General features: G+C 37.7%; 2 protein-coding genes and 1 non-coding gene across 3 annotated transcripts; 1 reads left to right on the top strand and 2 right to left on the bottom strand.

Annotated features, from left to right (window-relative positions):
* Nucleotides 1-3,351: 3,351 nt before the first annotated feature.
* On the bottom strand, nucleotides 3,352-4,618 carry LOC147550192 (uncharacterized). The gene is made up of 2 exons (XM_086670128.1): nucleotides 4,405-4,618; nucleotides 3,352-4,289 (listed from the first exon to the last, which is right to left on the bottom strand). The coding sequence occupies exons 1-2, from the start codon at nucleotides 4,459-4,461 to the stop codon at nucleotides 3,585-3,587; spliced, it is 762 nt and encodes a 253-aa protein (XP_086526254.1). The 5' UTR covers nucleotides 4,462-4,618; the 3' UTR covers nucleotides 3,352-3,584.
* Nucleotides 4,619-14,518: 9,900 nt separating this feature from the next.
* Nucleotides 14,519-14,591, top strand: TRNAF-GAA (transfer RNA phenylalanine (anticodon GAA)). Its single transcript has one exon. It is a non-coding gene; the product is annotated as a tRNA-Phe (tRNA).
* A 141-nt stretch (nucleotides 14,592-14,732) lies between these two features.
* Nucleotides 14,733-17,801, bottom strand: LOC147550190 (serine/threonine protein phosphatase 2A 57 kDa regulatory subunit B' alpha isoform-like). The gene is made up of 2 exons (XM_086669572.1): nucleotides 16,031-17,801; nucleotides 14,733-15,508 (listed from the first exon to the last, which is right to left on the bottom strand). The coding sequence occupies exons 1-2, from the start codon at nucleotides 17,225-17,227 to the stop codon at nucleotides 15,182-15,184; spliced, it is 1,524 nt and encodes a 507-aa protein (XP_086525698.1). The 5' UTR covers nucleotides 17,228-17,801; the 3' UTR covers nucleotides 14,733-15,181.
* Nucleotides 17,802-21,640: the final 3,839 nt, after the last annotated feature.

The raw sequence follows: 21,640 nt of genomic DNA, 5'->3' as shown, positions 1-21,640 counted from the left end.
CTTATATAGAGATTGTACTTTCCTAGATAGACTCAAATAAGGAAATAAGATAACTACTAATAATACTTTCCTTGATTGCTAAGACTCATAATTATGGAAACCCTAAATACTTAATTATAAAAACTACGCTAATGTAGCTTCTTGACCGTGAGGCCCACTATCACCATGGCCGTGAGGCCCAATAGGAAGATGGTCTCCATCATACTCCCCCGCTGCGGAACAACTTGCCCCCAAGTTGGTGTTGTCATAAAGCGGATCGTCCAAGTAATGAGGATATATATGAGCGATGTTGAAGGTAACTTCGGCGACGAGTTTGAAGGCAATCCTTAGTTCCCACTTTTCACGAAAATTGCCGAAAATCCGAAGAAGAAAAATATTGACAATATAACCAATTATAATGTGAAACATATATTGCCAAGATACTCGCAAAAGCAATACCAACGTAGATACGTCTAGTAAATTGCGACATCGCCCGTCGTCTTTTAGTTTGACGAAAGAGGTCACATCTACAACCTGTCTTGTTCTTGGAAAAACAATGGATGGCCATGAAGATTGGTTTGTATGATTCTTTGAAGTTGAAAGCCATGAAGAAATCAATGGAGGAGAAAGTATTTATGATTCGACACAACTAATTCGTCTCCCGGAATCATATATGGATCAAACAACTTATTCGAGCTTGTGTTAGTCAGTTGAATTTCTTCTTCTTGATCTGGCTTATCGAAATTTTCTTCCTCCATTATTGAAAAACTAGGATTTTTTTTATCAAAAACCTCTCCTTCAATAATATTGACCATGGTAGTCGAAGGAATTTCGGATAATAATTTGTTCGATTGGATTTGAGATTCTATAAAAGATAAGTATTCATGTAAAGGGAGAAAAGCATATCGAAAAATACTTTTCACTTTATTCCAATCATCTACGAACGATTTTCTTTCATTAACGAGTCTCCATTGCATCTCGTTGTATTTTTCATACACTCTTGTAGACAAGTGTTGTTCAAGAATAAAAGCCTTATCTTCATCACGAACCTCTTGGTTTATAAACCAATCTTCCATCTGAGAATCCAAAAATCTATATGATATTGATAATTAAACATAGGAATTTTGGAATCGACATTAATTTTGTTTTGATCTTTTCGATCAACATAGAGTTGTTGTGCATCTCTTAAAGGATCCCAACCTAAACGCGGAAGATTATTCCAACATTCAAGATGAGAAGTATTTAAAAAGTTATCTGTTCCCAGATTCTTAAAGCTCTGAATACCAGCTGATGTAGATTGTTGCGGAAGCGTAAAAGTAATGGAATCCACCATTGTTAATAAACTAAACTAACGAAATAAAACTGATAAAATAACGATAAACAATAAACTTGATTGATAATAAACTTGGTTGATAATATTCTCTGATCTGGTTAACAAAGACAGACTAGACTTCTCTTATATAGAGATTGTACTTTCCTAGATAGACTCAAATAAGGAAATAAGATAACTACTAATAATACTTTCCTTGATTGCTAAGACTCATAATTATGGAAACCCTAAATACTTAATTATAGAAACTACGCTAATGTAGCTTCTTGACCGTGAGGCCCACTATCACCATGGCCGTGAGGCCCAATAGGAAGATGGTCTCCATCAAGTATTATGACATCAATTTTTCGATGTAAACTCAGTCTCCATGTCCAAATGCATTACAAAAGTCCTCACTTACGCATATTATTGGCGACCCCTATCTGACAAATTGAGTCGGTGGGTTGACTGTCTTAACATATTTAACACTCGTTATAAACATTTTTTTTGTTGCAAGTCAGTTATAGTACGAAATGATTTTTTGGAATTTACCTTTATAAGGTTGCATCCAAGTATCCAACTGTCTTGGGTGAATGGTGATGTCCAGATATGAGAATTGGTCTCTTACATCTAGGGCTGCTTAGAATGAATACCATGCTTCATTTTCAGTCTCTGTTGTTTCTCTAGGTCTCGTGACATTTGATTTCATACCGACCTGAAAGGGACTTGAGGCCCATCATAATTGCTATACACGCTCATTTTACGCACAAAATATCACTAAAATTTGGTTATAAAAGGGCGGCTACAACAATATGCTAGGCATCTTTAGACTTTCTCGACTGACTTATTTCTTATCCACTTTGCCACATCACACCCAAATGCCTTGGTCTAGCTTCTAAGTTTCTTTGGAAGGCCCAAAATTAATTGTACTATTCTATCTGGGATTTATGGGTTTATAGTCCAACAAACAACACCTAAACCCACATTTAGTCTACCATAATATTAATATAGGTTTTTAATCCAAAATAATAATTATAATGGAAATTTAATCCAAATAGTCCTATCTCCGTACAAAACACAGATTCCTATGATATATATTTTTTCCTAATACTCTTTATAACCTTCTATATATGTTTCATCTATAAGAGGGTAACAAGGTCCAAAAGGGAAAAGGACTAAAATCCCTTTTTCTTTGAAGATAGGACCCTATTCTGTTTTAGGATTTTATTTTGGGCCTAAAATCCATTGTCTCTATTTGTCTGTACGTAAAATCTTGTTCCTGCAAAGTTGTATGTGCTAATTTTTCGTTAATCATATTGTGGACAACTTAAGGGTTGAAAAATCAACATGAATTTTCCTGCAAGGTTCAGAAATTAGAAGGGGAAATACTCCAATTTGTCTGGAAAAGTAGTGGCAATAGGATTATTCTTCTGAGTCTTAGACACCTAATTAGGTGATCCTAGCTAGGCTAGTTAGATTGCAACTACAACACAAATGGTTGAACAATTGCAACCAAATTGGTCCTACCACCCATGTGGAGTGGAAAACGGATCCAATGAGATACCTAAGTGGGTCAAGTCAAGGTCCATTATCCATTACCCAAAAAATGACCAAAAACCCCACCAAAGCAACTTCTCTTCTTGTTAGTAATAGTAATATTGACTATTGTGTAATAATCATGCCAAACCAATAAAAAGTGTAGATCTTGGATTCTTGGTACTACTTTTTGGGATCTACTCTATGATCATTAACGAATAACCTTAGTAGTGTTTTTCTCATAAGTAATAGTATTTGAAATCAGACTCGAGATCTGATTTTACTCTATTCAAATTTAGATTGTTTACCTTTGTATGCTCTTGATATTTGACGTATCAAATGACTGATTTGAGATCTAATTGGATTAAACAATGCACATTAACGAGTCAAGCTAGTGGATTTCTACAATGGAAAAATAAACGAACCACCTTAGTCAATCAACTATCAGTCTCTCTCAAATGCTACACGAACAGACAAATCCAATTCTTCAGAAATCAAAATCGAATGTACCTAACTTTCCATGTACATTTGCAACAAAAAAAAAAACTTTCCTTGTACATTGATATCAACCAACACACAACCAAGAAAGGTGGAACCTCTCTCTATTAGAATCTTTATTCTTTCTCTAATAAGATAATCTACTAGTATACAAGTTTGCTTTCTTGATGCAAATCGACATAACAAAAGACTAGATTGAAAGATATACAATTAGATAATATAATTAGAAAAGTATAACATTAGTAACTAAATTTGGTTATTGTCAATGCAGAAGAGTTCTTCTTTGGTACTTAGAAATGATAGAAGAAATATTAGAACCTTCACATAAAGTTCTTTTCTTGTCATTAACTCTACCAACAAAATTGTTGTTATTAGAATTGGCAATGTTGATTGTAGTAGTAGAGTCTAGGTGATGAAGAAGATGAGAGTGTACTAGTGGTGGTGGTAGAGGTGAAGAAGGAACCACAATTGATGGGATATCAAAGGAATTAAGTGGGGGTGGTGGGTTTTGCCATTGAGGTAGTGGTCCGGCGAGGAGAAGTGTCTGAAGGAGCGGTCCGGCGTTCATCACAGCTTCTAGAAGTTTCCCTTTTTCAGGCAATGGCTTATCAATTCCTACTTGTAATATCCTAGCCGGAAAAGGGCCGAAAGCAACCGGAGAAGAAACATTACTTTCGTCATAATCTGATGAAGATATTGCAGTATATGAATCTCCAATTCTTAATTCATCTTCTATGCTAGAAACTCCAGAGAGAGGTTGTTGTTGTTTAAGGATTAGTACCTTTTCCATTAAAAGTGTTTTATAATTATCTTGAGCTTCATCTCTTTCTTTAATGGCTATCTTTAAGAGATCTTGAAGCTGAATCATTTGATCTTCTTTCTTTTTTATCTCCTCTTTTGCTGCAACTCTTGTTTTTTCTAGCTCTAAACTAGTATACAACAGAGATTGCTTTAAATCATCAATGCTCTGAAATTACAATTCAAATTTCAAAATCAAACAATACCCATTGAAGAAAACATCTTTAATTACTAGAAAACTATAAAAATTTCAGAGAAATCAAGAAATGGAAGTCTGGTTTTACCTTTCCTTGGCAGAAATAGGGCCAGCTGTAATGAGCAGCATTTCCTTGAGTATTCATTTTTTATTTGTAACTAAGAACTCTGTTTTGAATATGACTCTTCATTTGGTAATGCATCAGTCTTTATAGAAGATGTTTTTTTTATTGGAGTTGGACAAAGCAGAGACAGCCAAAAACCCTAGTAAGACCAAAACATCAGCTTCATCTCTCTCTCTCTATATGTCTATAGGGTGGGAATGTGAAACCAGTGTAAGAGGTAGGAGCCAAGTCATACCTCAACTTCTTTAAATGGAGGTTCAAACATAAAGTAGATGTTACTGCAAAAAAGGTGTTTGAAATCAACTATGGAAATAACAATAAATATTGAAGTTAAGCTTATTTTTCTACTCAAGAAATGATTTTATATGACTAAATAACATATTAGTACAGTATATTATAATAAATATGATAGTGAAGTGGGTAGAGTAATAGAGTTAGAGTACTTACTTTTTGTTTTGTTTTTGTCAATTAACTTTGTAATGGGTAAATAATTTTTTTTTATTAATGTTTAAGCCATTTTAGTTTCTAATTAGTTAGATGGTTAAGAATCTTAGGATAGTTAATTTGAAATAAATATTTCTCTAATTTATTACTTTTATAAGTTGTTTACTACGTCTAATTTTAACAGTCTACTAGTTGTGTACTCATGAATTACCCGAAGCTAACGAACCCCACTTAGAAAAGTACAATATGAAGTAATTAGTCTCTCAAATTTATTTTCTCAAGTACGAGTGGGAACGATTTTTTAGAGCTAAGAAGCTCATATTATAAGAAGATCAACTCCTTTGTTGTCTTATTTTGTCAAAAATGTGGTGAGGTACTTGAATAGTTGCAGTCACACTATTTAAAGTTCTAAAGTTTTCAGGGTTTGGGAAGGCAAATTCACACCAAACCATTGCAAAGGAAAAGATTATGGGCATAAACTTTAGGACCCATTTGGATAAGAAGTTCATTAAGTAGACTAATTGAAGATCTCATTTTTTAAATATCTTATTGAAGGTGAGAAAATGTGTTTGTACTCCATAAATAGTCGAACTTAAATATCCGCTCTGCAAATTCCATCAATTACATTAGCAGAATTGCTTCCGTTACCACACAAAGGTGCAACTTTGTAATTTCAAGGTAGTAACTTCGTACTATAATTTGTTCATTTCGGGATGGGGGGCCTAGTGAAGTAGGCGCCCACGACCTTACTTAAGTGTCTATAAGCTCGACATAAAGACAGACCGGCCTGGTAGTGCCTTTAACCTGAGGCTTGAAGTGCTCAAAGATACTTAATAGCTGGCCTATGAAACACATTGCCAAGACCCAAAATGTAGAATAGATATGAAGGCCCAAACCTAAGCCAAGAATAGCCAACCCTCTGTTTGCAAAATTTCCTCTAGCAAAGCAAATCACCAGTCATCAACCAATTAAAGAATAAATTTAAGATATGGACAGAATGTAATCAAATATAGTATTAGTTAGGGGGATATTCTCCCAAAAAAGTCGTGGGTGGGGACAAGAAAGCAGAGGAAAGAAAGGGGATCAACTTTTGACCTTTGGTTATGACAAGTTGTAAACCAAAACAATCCAATCCAGTAGGACCTATCCACGAATGGATTTTAGATAGTCATTCTTTTTTTTTTTTTTTTTTTGTTGAAAGAGATAAATATAATTAAGCTAAGCATCCATTACAATATAATTTAGCTAGAAAGTAAGGAACATGCTTCCAATTCATGTCACGGTTCTGTCGCCTAGCCCATTTGGCGATAAGATCAGCCTGGGAGTTTTGGGATCTCTTCGTATGATGGAATATGATACTGTCGAGCTTTGAGGTCAACTTTCTTATGCCATGTACATGAATTTTGGATTGCCATGTAATAGCTTGTCGATGATCTTGGATATGCTTGATGATGCTTTGGTTGTCGCTTTCGATGATGACTCTTTGATATTTTCGATCAATTGCCCATTTGAGACCATTGAGTATGGCGATTGCTTCACTTTCTTCACTATTTCTTGCCCTGGAAACATAAGCTGTCGCTTCTATGAATTGAGACTTCGAGTCATGGACTACAAGTCCAGTTCCTATAGAGGTATTGATTGAAGTGAAGGAGGCATCTACATTAATCTTCAGAAATGAGTCGTTCGGGGGTTTCCATTTTTCAACTTTCTTCTTATTAGGAATGGAGATCTCTATTCGTTTCTCTGGGTAGCTATTGATCGTATTAATGATTTCTCTGGTGTCAGCCTTCACATTCTTGAAACAGCTGTCACATCTAGATTTCCAGATGATCCACAGAATAGTAGCGAAGTGAGATTTGTTTTTATTATTACATCTATGTTGATCATTACTCCACGAGAAAATCCAATCTTTGATAGATTTAACATTATCAACTATGATATTAAAGTGAAACCAAATATTCCTAGCAACAGGGCAGTGTAGGAGTGCATGCTCTAAGGATTCAATGCAAGGGCATAAGTGGCAGTTCAAGTTATTTCCTATATATTTACCGATACGGTTTTTAACAGGTAAAGCGTTATGACAAATTTTCCACAGGAAAAGCTGGACCCGTGGGAGGACCGGGAGTTTCCAAATGAAGTTCCAATTTAACTGTTCAGGGTTAGGGGTTATATTGGCCCTTTTCATGTGATTGTATAAGGATTTAACTGTGAACTGTCCAGACTCCGCCAGAGTCCATCTGATTTCGTCTTTTCCTTCATTATAAATAGGAATAGCTTTATTAAATTTCTCGTGTTTTCATCGAAATTTTGTTCGAGTATATGGTCATTCCATTCATGGTTAGTGATAAGCTGAGCGACCCACTTTAGATTGGACTCATAGCGGTTAGGGATGGGACTCTCCATAGAAGGGATCCAATTATCCTGCCAGATGTTTATATTTTCTCCGTTGTGAACCTCCCAAATGCTAAAGGTGTTAATAGTATGAAATGTTTTGCAAATGTTTTTCCATATCCAAGAATGATGTTGTTTGAAGGCTCCCGGATTGTCTGTGTTAGGATAGTATTTAGCCTATAGAACTCTCACCCAAGCTGCCTGTGGGTTTGACTTGATTCTCCACGCCAGTTTGCTCAGCATGGCAATATTATCTATTTCTGGAAGATGAATACCCAGGCCTCCCAGGTCTCTCGGGAGACAGATAGATTTCCAAGCTTTAGTGCAGATTCCTTTAGACTTACCCCACCAGAAAGACTTCTGTAAAGTCGAGATGCGCTTGCTTACGCCTTTCGGGATGACAAAGCATTGCATCTGGTATCGGGGTACGGCCGCTGCGATAGCCGAAATGACCACCGTTCGACCAGCTTGAGAGAGGAACGCATTGTCCAAATTAGACAGTTTTCTATTGATCTTTTCTACTAATTCATTGAACACTTTGGTTTTTTGAGGTCCTATGAATAGTTGAGCACCCAAATACTTCTCCGATGTCGACGCATATTTAACTTTAAGGGATTTCATGATCATTCGTTTGAATTTTGGGTGAGAATTCTTTGAGTAGAAAATATTGGATTTAGAGTAATTAATCATTTGTCCCGAGGCCGCCCCGAAAGTATTGAGAATATTTTTAAGGTTGGCAACATTTTCTAGAGAATTACGACCAAAAATGATACAGTCATCTGCGAAAAGCAGATGATTGATCTCACAATCGTTATTGTTGCTAGGGAAGCCAATGAATTTTCTGTTTTCATCCTCCGCGTTAAGAAGACGGCTCAGACCTTCCATAGCAATAGTAAACAAGAACAGAGAGAGAGGATCTCCCTGTCTGATTCCTCTGGAGGGAGTGAATGTCTTGCTAGGCCGCCCGTTTAAGAGAACCGCCATGGAGGAAGTCGAAATGCAGTTGTGAATCATATTGGTCCATTTTTCTGAGTATCCTAAATTCCGCTTAATGCTGATAATGAAAGGCCACTCAATTCTGTCGAAAGCTTTCGACATGTCCAGTTTGAGGCCAAAGTAGCCTTTAGCGCCTTTCATTTTCTTGAAGGAATGGATAATCTCTTGACCAATAATGATATTATCGGTAATTTGCCTCCCTGGGACATAAGCCGCCTGGAAAGGGGACACTATGTTATCCAGAGTATACTTGAACCGATCTGCTAGAATTTTTGTAATGATTTTGTAAGTGGTATTGAGGAGGCTAATAGGTCGGAAGTCCGCCGGAGAATGCGGAATGGGAGTTTGCGGAATGGGAGTTTTTGGAATAAGACAAATGTGGGTATGGTTCGTGCCAGCTGGTAGGACTTCCGACTCGAAAAAATTCCAAATTAACACGTAGATGTCACTCCGCACTGTATCCCAGTTGGATTGAAAGAAAAAGTGAGGGAAGCCATCCGGGCCAGGAGAGGCTTCCTTTTTCAGCCATTTAATGGCCAAATCAATTTCCTCGTGATCCGGTTGCCTCGTGAGATTGTAGTTTTGATTGGAGGTGATAGTTGGTTGGAATAGCTGTAGAATCTTTTGATTGTGTTCCGGAAAGGAGGAAGAACTAATGTTAAGAAGATGAGAAACAAAAATGTTTTGAATGTCCGTGATGTTTTCTTGCCAATCGTCATTCTTATCTTTAATAGCTAAAATACGGTTTCTTCTATTTCTTTGAATAGCTTGGGAATGGAAATATTTCGTGTTTTTGTCACCTAAGGTGATGAAATTATTTCTGGATTTTTCTTTCCATATACTTTCTTGTTGTCTATATAATTCTTCTAACTTCATATTGAGGTTGCGATAATCCTCACTATTATTGCACACCTGAATGGAGGAGATGGTTTTACTGATCTTGTTATCAATATTCCCGAAGACCTCGGTGTTCCACTTCGTAAGGTGTTTACTCAAGTTTTTAAGATTGATTTGGATATTATTATCCGTGAGGTCCTTATCCTCCATAGCCCATTTATCCGCTATGAAATCATGACAATTTGGGTGCGACATCCAAGTACGCATAAATTTAAAAGGTTTTGCTTGATCATGTTTCGTTTCCTGAACAGACAGGAAAATCGGAAGGTGGTCAGATCCTACCGATTCAAGATGAGTAATCCCAGAGGATTTGAAAGTGTTGAACCAGGGGTGGTTAGCCAGCGCTCTGTCCAAACGTTCTTGAATAAAAGTATTTCCAAATTGTTTGTTGTTCCATGTAAAAGGGTTGCCTTTGAAGCCCATATCCATAAGCTCAAGTTTATTGATAATGTCGGTAATCTTAGAAACGATAGAATTAGTCGCACGATTACCCCCTTTTTTCTCCTTGAGGTCCAGAATGACATTTAGGTCCCCTATTATCACCCAAGGATGATCCGGTTCCGGTTTGAGCTCAAACAATTTTTTCCAAGGTTTAAGTTTATTATGGTGATATGGACTACCATAGAGGCCCGTAATGTTCATTTGGTTGTTATTGATATCATCCTTGAGATTCATATGGATAATGTTATTATCCGAGTAAGTAATGTTAGCTTTTAAGTGGTGTTTCCAGAACATCACTAGCCCTCCCGCTTTATTGTTGGGTTCAACGAAGTGATTGGCATACATTTTTCCAATTTTAATATGTTTGTTTATCTGAGCCGAGTGGTTTTTCGTCTCGGATAGAAACATAATGTCCGGACTGTGTTTGTTAATAAGATGTAAAAGATATTTTTGGTTGTGAAGGCATTAATACCCCTGACATTCCAACTTAAGATTGTGGGACACTCCCTCGTGGGAGCGATTATGGCTACCATTGACGATTGAAACTCAAAACTCAACACTAGCCTAGCCGAGAGTAAGTCCACCTGAAAACCAAGAAAAAACAAGAACCAACCAAACCAGAGAGTATCTACAAGTAACAGAGGAATAGGAAAGAAAGAAAGGCTGAAACCTAAAGGAGGAAAGAAAGAGGAAGGACTAACACAGAATCCACGAAAAATAAAATAAAAACTAAAACGACTATAACTAAAACAGAAGGACAAAGAACGAACACCTGGAAATAACTTAATAAGCCGAAACCCAACAATCTAAATAACTAACCAGATTCATAGTATCATTCACATAACAGAGATAGATACAACCCAAAACACTTAACAAAAAGAAAACTAGGATCAAAGCTTCAACTATACTTGAAGATATCCTAGTAAACCCGTAAACATGCACAAAAAGATAAACTAAGAACTAACAGAGAGAGGATAGACCCATAAGATCAACAAAAAGATAACTAAGATTCAAAGAAAACACAGACTTAATCAGCTAGACCAGGTTGTTCATTAAGACCATCATCACGAGCATTGGAGGAGTGACCAGGAGAGACCAGAAACGAATCCGAGAGCTTGTGTCTCCTGCGTTCTTCTTGACTATGGATAGATTCAGGAGGGGAGATATACCAACTAGGTGGAATAGCGTTAGCTTGATCATAAGCCACTAGAGCTCTCCCATAAGAAGTGATTCCACGAAGGTTTTCCCCCCTCGAACTACTGCCCAGCTCCTTATCTTTCTTCTTTTTAAAACCAAGGTGACCAAACTCCCCTTCCTCAATCTTCACATCCATCAAAACCTCAGTCTCTTTACGCTTGCCCTTCTGTTTATGAGTCTCCAAATGAGATGGGGATACCATCTGTTGTTCCAGAGAAGGAACAACAGATATGGCCCAGTTGCTAGGATTGCTAGGGGCAGACTCATTAACCTCCATAGGAGTGACTGAAGTTCTCTTACTAGGTCTGATACAAGGAGTGGCCGGGTGTTCTATGATGCGACACACACGACAAATAGCCTTGGGAAACCTCAAATAACTGAAATTGATAGGTTTACCTCCATCAGTGAAAATCGAGTGAAGAGTAGCCAAGAGAGGAGTGCGGACATCATACATAAATTGGATTCTGATCAGGGAGTTACAGACCATGCTGAAATTCTTCGGCTGAATTTGCATAATATATCCCATGCAAGAGAAAATCACCTCCAGATCTTGCTGGTTTTGAATGGCTGACGGCAAACCAGCAAAACTGCACCACATAGGCTCACACATCAACTCATGAATTTCATCTCCTAGAGGGAAATCAACCTCCTGCATCACCACTAACCATCTTCTAATGATCCAAGGCCTTCCTTGGTTTATTTCATTCATCACTATCTGACTCCTCGGCTTAACAACAAATTGGTTGGGACCTGATGAAGCTTTGGTAATGGCACATTCTCTAAAGAACTGAGACTGAGCAGATAAGTGTTTCCTAATGAAACCAATACCAAAGTCATTCTTAATTTTATATGTGTCTTCGAATCATTTTCACCAGTCTAGTGACCAATAGTAATGCATGTCGGTTGAATACCACCAAATTCAACAGATTCTATCGTTCTCATGATTTAAGGGAAAGATCAAATCCAAATTGGCTGTCCATGCACCAACACCCCCATCTCCTTCACCATCTTCATCTTTACCATAGTTTATAGTCTCATTGGGTTTCTGATCTAGACAAAGGAAGAACAGGAGAGAAATGAAGATGGTGAAGAAAATGGTAGTGGTGGTGTTGGTAATGGTTGTGGTGGGAAAGAGGAGAGAGGAAGAAGATTGAAAGATTTTAAAATCTCATTTCAAGTTGAAGATTGCTAGAAGACAACCAGGGGCAGAGCCGGGATTTGAACTCAGACAAGACTAACTTAAAATTACGAAGTACAACCAAGGGCAGAACCGCTCTGCGACAACTTTACAACAGCTTTGAAGCGCCTTGCAACACCTTTGCAATGCCTTGCAGCTCTTTGCATTCCCTTGCGACACTTTTGTAAAAAATATTGGGTTTTTAACCACACAAAATACAAATATTTGGTTTTTTGACAAAAAAAAATACAAAATTTGAGTTTTTAGCAAATAAAAATATAACTTGTCATTTTAACTAAAAAGTTTTATAATTGGGTCTTCGACCCAATTTCCTATTAGAATTAACCCATGATTTATTTCACATTAACTGTTGACCAAGTTAATACAAAAGTGACTTATGTACTGTTGAGGGACTTCATTTTACTTTCGTAAGAAGAAAACTTCATTTCATTGATGATTATTATATAACATTGTAAATGGTTGGGACGCCATCAAGTGAGAATCAAATTGCATCGTAATGATTGGGAAAAGGGAAGTTTTATAGACATGTAAAGGATAATATATTTTTCTCCCAAAACTTGGTCAAAACAGGTTGACTAAGTATGGTCAAAGGCAAATGCCCAAATCAGAGGGTGCTTATCACCTACTTACTCTTTTCTCTCCTTCCAACCAAAAGTCGTCGACCGACAATGGCCCTAATTTTTTTCTCTTCTTCCTCATTTTTTTTTCTCTCTTTCTCTAAACCCCCTTTCGTCGGCAAGAACCCGACGAAGGGGAGCAAAGCAAGGGTTTCTAGAAAAAAAAAACCTTCATGAAGGAGGGTTTCTGGAAGCCTACCGTGAAGGCGAAGGGCTTTTAGATCGGGAACCCTTCTTCAGGCGAAAGGTTATAGTAATTGAAGAAGAAGAAGAAGAAGGAGTAGAATAAGGAATAGTAGAGGAGAAGGAGGAAGGAGAAGGAGAAGAGAGTTCAAAAAGGAGAAGGAGTAAAAATTTCTACAAACCCTTAAAGAAAGTTCTAAAGGCCCTACACCCAACAATTATACAATATTTACCTTATGTAACGCGTTGCGATTATTTAGCTACTATGTTTATCGAGACAATAACGGTAAATGAACCAGAACGGTTGGAAAATATTCAAGCCCCTAAAAGAGCCCGCTATACGAAAGTCATTAAGAAGAAGAAGAGAGTTCTACAAATCCTTAAAGAAAGTTCTAAAGGCCCTTCCGAGACCCTTCAAGAAAAAAAAAAACCCTCAAAGAAAGTCTTAAAAGAGCCATCCTCAAAGAAAGTTCTAAAAGCTCCATGTGTTTGTGGTATTAGCGCCCAATTTATAGTTGAAGACTTGAAGATCCCTGAACTTTTGCTTGCTAATGAGCACCAAAGCAAGAACCTCGGGTGTCTATAGAACCACCTTACCTTTAAAGGTGATAAGAAGACCTATCAATGCGACAATGCCTAAATTTTTTTTTATACCATATAAGGGCACATCTTTTACTTGAACTTAATGAATATCACTTTCATGATGAGTCGAATCCACTACTTCTTGGATTTCAAAGTACAATAGATCAACCTGAGCTACTAAGAGAAAAAAATAAAAAGTTCATGAATATGTCGGGTTGAGGTCGTTGATCGACTATGATATCTTCTTCTCAACGTCCTCTCTATTTTAGCTATTGGGTTAACCAATCCCAACACCATAAACGACTAGGCTATGCTGATTTCTTCTACACCCTTCAATGTCGGGCTGGTGGTACTCTCCTAATTCCTTGTCTCATAGCGCTAAGTTATCCTAGATTCTCCTAGCTAATCGACCTTTTTCTTTGATAATAAAGTAATAGGATGATGTTGTCAAACTATTGTAAAGCATTAATAGTATCACTTCTGGTTGCTTCCATTTTGTCCTTGTTAGATGCCAAAATTTGTTTAGGGTTGAGACTGCTTTGTTTATCTTTCTAATGGTTTAGAGAAAAACAATTTCAAATGAAAAGTATACTAGAAGGCGAGTCATCCCGTTGGGGATACGCTCAAACGAAAGAAGATAGCTCACCATTGGACAGCACACGTATGATGGAGGACATACTCAAACAACGACCTTAATTTGAATCGCTTACATTTTCAAGGTCAATAGACTAGGAAAATGATAAAGTGGACAACTATGTGAGACCATCTAGAAAGATTTTATCCTCGTCACGTTTGCATGTTGTACATCCAGACAATCACTCCAGTGTGATTTTAAATTCTTCCGATCAATAACCAGTATTTAAAAAAGAATGTCTCATAAAAACTACTACAAGTCTATTCAAATTATCTAGTGGCCAGACTCGAGCTACAACCTAAGTCAGCCCACTGGTTGTTCAACCCTTCCCCAACACAAAAAACTATGAAACTATAATCCTTATTCTTTTTCTTATTGTTTTATGTGGTGCTAGGATGACCTCTTGTTATCAATCATCTTCACAAGGGCAGGGCTAACGCACATCTTTATAGTATTAACAGAATTGATTACTTTGAATATCCAAAGATGTGCATCAAAGCGGGGATAGCTCAGTTGGGAGAGCGTCAGACTGAAGATCTGAAGGTCACGTGTTCGATCCACGTTCACCGCAGCATTACTTTTATTTTTTATTTAATTTTTTGAAACTTGTTTCAATATACTCCGTAACAATTTTGAAATATGCACATTAAAATGTATCAGAAGGCACTCACGCACCCATTGTGAAAAGATAAATTGCTTTCCTAACAAGATCGAACAAACTCATTATTCAATGTAACTTTTGAAACTATTTCATTCCTGTGGAAAGTTCCAAATCCTGATTCCAGTTCCAGCACAATTTGAATGACATACAATAATACAAAAAGAAGGAAGCTGCTTTGAGAAATATTACATGAACAACAAAGTCCGCGAGAAAAAAACAAACAAATAAAACTAGAAAATTCTTCCTACACATTAATAATCTGCAACTAAGTATGATGCTCCGTTTCTCGTACACTAAATTACACCATCGATCACTACCTTCATAGATGATATCCTCTTCCGGCACCACCACCACCCTCAAGAGCACCACCACAACCATCCTTTGAAATCTCTAACAGACAGAATCGGGAAAAAAAAATTAATTATGAAGATAATAGCATGAATTCAAAATCCATCCACACCAATCCTTGAAAATAATCAACCGGTCCAATGCCTAAGTAATCAGCTAACCATAACTTCCTCTCCTTCGGCTATTGCTGCAACCACTTCTTCTAATCTTTTCCATGTCTGTTCACGTTGTTCTTCTACATCTTTGGCCCTAGCTTCGTTCTCTTCGTATTGCATATGACACTTTTCAAACAACTCCATGTCTATTTCAGCGACCATCTTTCGCACATTACCAGTCAGCCCGTGAATCGCATGGTTCCAGTGGCTCTGCATATTCCTTTCCAATGCATCAAAGATGATTGGAAAAATTACGCTTCTGTGCTGAGCTATTAAGCTGACAATGTGCTCATTGTTCCATAAGAATAGGGCACGTTCTGCTACCTGCCACAGCACTTTCATTTTAGAAACGAAATCAAATGCACTTCCATGACGAATAAAGTTGTATTATAAAATACAAACAATACAAAACTACCAACTCACGAATTAAAGATGGAATCGTGGAAAGGAGTTCGATAATGTGAAGCTAAGCAGTTAAGGATCACATGGGGCAAGGGCTGATCTCTGATCCAAGTCGAGTAACTTGGTCTAGTTTTCACTTACCTTTACACACACGCACACACACATATATGTACCCATTTATATAGTGCAGTACATATATAATATGTGTGTGTGTGTGTGTGGGAGAGAGAGAGATCTTTATTATACAAATGCCACAAACTCTAGTTCAAAATAAACTCCAACAATTCAAAGACTCGTACTTGACAACTACTTTGGGGGTAAACCATGGAATCACCTCAGCCTTCGCAATCCTGATCTGATCCATGAGTTAACAAAAAATACTTCGATACAACTGTTCGATTAGATCAACGAGAAGCTTTGCAGCTTACAAGAATAGTCATGTACCTGAAAATGGGAGCTATTAAGGCAGCGACCAATCTGTCTGAAGAGAGGCACCATACAGCGTTGGAATTCCGGAGATTGGGTAGCATCAAGCACTTCCTCTAGTTCGTTGAGGTACATAACTTCCTTCTGACAGTTGGTGACTGGCCAATACTTCAATAATCCCCTTATGACAGTATCTGCGAGCTTGTAATCCTTTTCGACAAATTGGGTAATGCAGTATAAGAGCTGCTGATGGTACATGCCAACCGATTTTGGTTTATGAAGTGGGATAAGAGCTCGAATAAGGAACAACTTATGCTCTTCTTTCATCGGCAAGGCAAACCCATTGATTATGCTCCCAAGAATTTCTAACAACTCGCCGATCCCAGTGTATCTATCAGTCTCAAATATAAACCTATAGAAAATGTTGTTGATCCCTTTCCTTATAAATGGACGGTGCACCATAAACTTTCCGTATATGCGATGAAGTATAGTCTTCAAATAATCTCGCTCACGAGGATCCTCAGAATCAAACAGATTAAGAAGTCTCAGAACAAAGGAATGATCAATGTACTTTTTTGCAATTTTAGCATCAGTATCTGGTGATACAATGTATCTTAATAGCAATTCATATACAATTTGCAAATGTAACCATGCAGGTTCAAGATAATGATCATCTTCTTCCGCATCTTTACCCTCAGATCCCGTGTTTTCATGGGCAGCCGGGGGTAAGCACCGAAAAATATTGAGAGAAACCATTCGTATTAGTTGTTCCTGAATATTTTCTGTGAGTTTACTCGAACCAGATTGTATGAAATCTACAATCTCAAGCAAAGTTTGACGTTTCATTTCCTTCTCCCGGGCAAAACTCATAGTGTCCGAAAAATCAAAGAGTAGACAACATATCTTCAACTTACGGAGAAACAAGTTCTCACGATCCGAGATATCGACATTCCTAAATAACGGAAGAACCTCAACGATATCAATTGATGCCTTATCGAGGTCATTAGATAATTCGGTTTGGTGATGACAATTACCAATAGAGGGTGAAACACTAGTTCTTGAAGCATGATTTACAGTCAAATTCGATGCCGATAGACTCGAAACTAATCCAGAGTTGGCAAAACCAGAAGATGTATCACACCCAAAAGAATCAAGCTCATTTGTATCAGCTTTGAAACCCTTGCGGGTTCCACGTTTTATGATTTTATTAAACATCTATAACTTGAATAAACCCTAACTGAGTAACTCTTAACCCTAAAAAATCTAATATTATCTAGATCTTTCTTATTTTATTAAGAGTGGGTATATGAAGTAATCAATCAAAAACCCTAACTGAGAATAAAGTTTTGTCTTTCTAAGATCTGAATACAAGTAGAAATCAAAAGAGATGGATCTGGAAAAATGAAAAGATAAAAGGTACCTTTTTTCTAATGAAATCATGTGAGAGAAAGCCAACTTGACACTCGAATAGGTCTGAAATCGATCAAGTGAAGTGGGTTTCTGGTGGTTGCTTGCTTATGAAATTGATCCATCGAAGAGAGAGAGAGAGAGAGAAAGAGGCAATAGAGGGTGAAAAAACAGAGTGGAAATCTAAAAGGTAGAAGAAGACAAGAAAATTAGTGTGAACAGTGAAGTGGGACTTAACGGGAAAATAGAGATTCCAAAAGTTTCAGCCCAAATTTCCCACCAAGTATGTAAGTACCATGTGAACATAATTCAACAACTACTTTGGTCAGTTAGTTGTGTATCTATAACGAAAATCTCTCGCTTTGTTTTTTGTGAAGGCTCGGCAGAGGTTCTTCTTAGACGGAAAAGAGGGGGAGAGATAAGAGAGGATAAATCTAAGGCCCAAAAAAGGAGCCCAAATACCAAATCCAACCCAATAGGGAATATTATCTAAAAAAAACCCAAAAAGTGATTTTACCTCTCTATCCCTCCAAAAGAAATGCTTACCTCTCCTGTCCCTCACTCATTTCCCGCCCAAAAAAGCCAACCAGCCTCTCTCCTTTCCCACCTGACTTGATATGACCCAAGAGACATGCCAACCTTTCTCTCTTCTCTCTCGGTCTCCGCGCTCTCTCTCCTCATTCAAACCCAAAATTCATTAGACAAAACCCTCTCCATCTCTCTCTCTGAAAATTTTGAAACGATTCCTCTCTATCTCTCCTCTCTATCTCTCCTCTCTATCTCGATCAAACGATTGCTCTCTTCATTCATTCAAAGCTGCCTCTCCGTCTCTCTCTCTATCTCTTTTTCAAGCGAAACAACCACAGCCATTAACACCTACATTCGAAACGTTACCGGTGAATCTCTCTCTCATCAAACCTATTTAAGCAACTTGATCTACTCATTTCTCTCTATATTTCGCTCTCTTTCAACAAATCTGGTGCTTCTCTCTCGATTTCTCTCTCTTTCAAACACAGGTACGTCTCTATTCTTCATCTAAATCTTGTTACTCTCTCTGTTTTTCGTAAATTTTTAGGATTGTTAAAACATTTTTGGGGATTCTTCTTTCAGATCTTTGTTTGTTGGTAATATTTTAGGGTTGTTGGTACAGTTTTAGGGGTGTTCAAAATTTTGGGGGTGTTTTAAAACAATTAGGGTTTATTTTTTCAAGTTCAGTACTCTGATCTTGAGTTTGTGAGAAAACATTTTGGGTTGTTTTTCAAAAAAGTTTTAGGGTTAAGTTGCCCTACAGTTTGTGATAAAACATTTTGGTTGTTGTTTTGTGATTTCGGAAGCATTTGGGTGTTTATGGTTCTTCATCAAGCTTCTAGGTTAGGTTTGTTTTAACATTTAGGGTTGTGATCCGAAAGTTAGGTTTCTGTGGAGACATTTAGTACTTTGTCTTTGATTTTTGGGGGTCTGTCTTTGTTGATGAAGTGAATGATTTGTTTTATCATTCTAGATTGTGTTGAAGAAATGTTGGATTATGTTTAGACATTTTGATAGTTGTTTGTGATTTCGGAAGCATGCATCTTCACAGAAAGGTCATTTGGGTGTTTATGAATCTTCATCAAGTTTCTAGGTTAGGGTTGTTTTAACATTTAGGTTTCTGTGGAGGAATTTAGTCATTTGATTTGGATTTACAGGTGTTTGTCTTTGTTGATGAAATGAATGGTTTGTTTTAACATTCATGGTTGTGTAAAAGAAATTAGTATATGTTTAGACATTTTGGTTGTGTACATACATTCTGTGTTTGTTTGAAAAATGTGGATGTCTAAGACAAAACATAACTAATTTTGCAGATTACAAAGATGGTTAAAACAAACACAAAGAAAGGAGATGGTCCTGAAAAAAAAAAACAGACTCCAGTGAGGGCTAGCCCTAGAAAGAGGGCTAGTGAAGAACCATCATCTGCTGGGCCTAGCAAAAAAGGCAAGAAAGTTGCTAGTCCTAAACAAGCAAAGGTATGTTATTGTATACACATCTTTGACAATGTCCTGTAATTAATGTTTGTGTTCTCACATTTCTTATAATGGTTTGACATATTTGTTAGTGTGTTGTCATTCTGTAAAATGTTGCTTCAATTAGAGATCTGTCATTATTGTGTAGACCATTGGCCTAGGCTTATTGTGTAGACACATTCAAAAATGATCTGCCATTACTTATAGTGATGTAGCATTCAGATTAGTGTTGAACATTTTGTTGATTGCCCTGACATTTCTGTTACTGTTTGTGTGAAGCATCGAGGGTATACTTCGAAGACGAGAGAGTCGACGGTGGAGCCTCAACCAACAGAGGCTAGGGAACAGATGAAGAAAACTACTTTCAATTACAAATGTAATTTGAAAGCAGTTTATAAGGTGGCGCGGGATTGTAAATGGGACATGACTGACGAGCAAAAGAATATGGTGTTTGCTTCCCCATTCGGGGCCTTCTTTAAGGCACTGACCAGTGGGAGTTTCCGAAAGGAGAATGTGATGGAGAAGCCTAACAAAGCCATATACGATCTGCTCTACTGCTTCAACAAACAGAGCCAAGCCTTCAACATCGGAGGGAAGATGATTGAGTTCACTCCCGGAGATGTTGCTTTGCTGTTGGGAGTCCCCATGGAAGGACACGTTTACGAAGCATTCCCAACAAATGTCACCATAGATGTGGCTAAGGACCAGTTTCTGAGCAAGTATTTCAGAGACTGTATTGTAGAGAGGAAGTCTGCATCGTTTGGGGGCCCGAGCATCGAAAGGGCACTGAGTGTGGCTGCCAGAACAAAGACTCCTGCCATTGAGTTCTTGAAACTCTGGATCATGTACATGGCAGCAACCTTCATCTTTGCTTCAGCGGCCGGCTCCTCGGTGGTCGGGAGTTTTTATCACAATCTCCAAACGGAGAGAATGATAAATAGAGTTTCATGGCCGAGAGCTATTCACTCCTACATGATGGAGAGAATCAACAAGCACTCGGAAGACCCGGCCAAAGCTTCAGGCTGCCTGACTCTGCTGCCCGTAAGTATTCATAATCATGCATGTACATGTTTCATAATTTCTTATAATGATAAAAGTCAAATTATTTTGCTCTGACATTCTTTAATATGTTTCATCATTATTTTGGGGGGCTTATCTAATGCCGAAACACTTTACAGAATGTTTGGGAATTTTATAATATGTTTTTCCATTCCTTGTGATGATACAGAAAAACACTTCTGACCTATTTGTGTTTAATTTATTTGCAGTACTGGTATTGCATGCACACCAGGATCCATGAGGATCTGGTAGAAGAAGTAGGGGTAAGTCCTAGAATAGCTCGATGGATGATCGAGCCATTCTTCCTTAAAAGACTGGAAAGCATTTCAGAGGAGCAGGTAATTTGTTTTAACATTTCCTATAATGTCTCTGTGATTTGAATAAATGTTCTAACATAACTGATGTCTGAGTGACATTGTGTCAAATGATGGAGCATTTTCATGAATTTTTACACATTTAATTAAATGTATGCATTTTTTGGGAGGTGTTGAGATAATAACCATATGTATCCCTCCTTGTAGGTGAAGGTGGAGTTGGTGCCGGAGTCTGTTGAAGAGGAAGATTTGTTAAAGTTCACTGAGAGGGTGGTGGTGGAGATGAATGATGAGGAAGTTGAAAAGTTGAAGGAGGAGGTTGAGAGGTTGAGAGAAGAGAATGTGTTTGTTAAGAGAGAGAATGAGATGGTTAAGAGAGAGAGAGAAGTATTAAGAGAGGAATTGGGGAGGATGAAGAAAGAGAGAGGAGAGAAGAATGATGTTTTGGAATTTGATTTTGGTGTCGGAGGGGAGGTGGATGTTCGAGACGAGGTGATTGGTCGAGATGAGGTGATTGGTGGAGAGGAGGTGGAGGGTGGGGAGGTTCGACAAGAGGTAGAGAGTGGAGATGGTGGAGAGAAGATAGTGGAGCAGGAAGTAGCCCCAAAAAATCCGGAACAAGTAAACGTAGAAGCCCGCCACGAAAAAGAAAGTGATGCCGAAGCCCAAACTGGAAAAGCAGAAATAGACAACAAGGGTAAGAAGGCAATTTCTGATGAGTTGGTAAAGGGTCAATCTTCAGGGGATGTGCAAAACCAGGAGCAGACAGAGAGCCAAGTTGCTGGGTCAAGTGAGTAAATGCTCACGCAATTCTTTACTTCTGTTGACATTCTTGTCTTTGCTTGAGA

Source organism: Eschscholzia californica, unplaced genomic scaffold, assembly GCF_041429995.1.
Source record: "Eschscholzia californica isolate CP2 unplaced genomic scaffold, dmEscCali1.0.p SCAF_3, whole genome shotgun sequence".
NCBI classification, from domain to species: domain Eukaryota; kingdom Viridiplantae; phylum Streptophyta; class Magnoliopsida; order Ranunculales; family Papaveraceae; genus Eschscholzia; species Eschscholzia californica.
The sequence above is the reverse complement of the archived record's forward strand: the minus strand, read 5'-3'. Positions and strand labels throughout refer to the sequence as shown.

Excerpts from the sequence above, each read along its gene's own strand:
- LOC147550192 (XM_086670128.1), bottom strand. The coding sequence starts at position 4,461 with ATGAATACTCAAGGAAATGCTGCTCATTACAGCTGGCCCTATTTCTGC. Across the intron at positions 4,290-4,404 it reads CCTATTTCTGCCAAGGAAAG|AGCATTGATGATTTAAAGCA; the intron begins GTAAAACCAGAC and ends TTGTAATTTCAG.
- LOC147550190 (XM_086669572.1), bottom strand. The coding sequence starts at position 17,227 with ATGTTTAATAAAATCATAAAACGTGGAACCCGCAAGGGTTTCAAAGCT. Across the intron at positions 15,509-16,030 it reads TTAATAGCTCCCATTTTCAG|GTAGCAGAACGTGCCCTATT; the intron begins GTACATGACTAT and ends GTGCTGTGGCAG.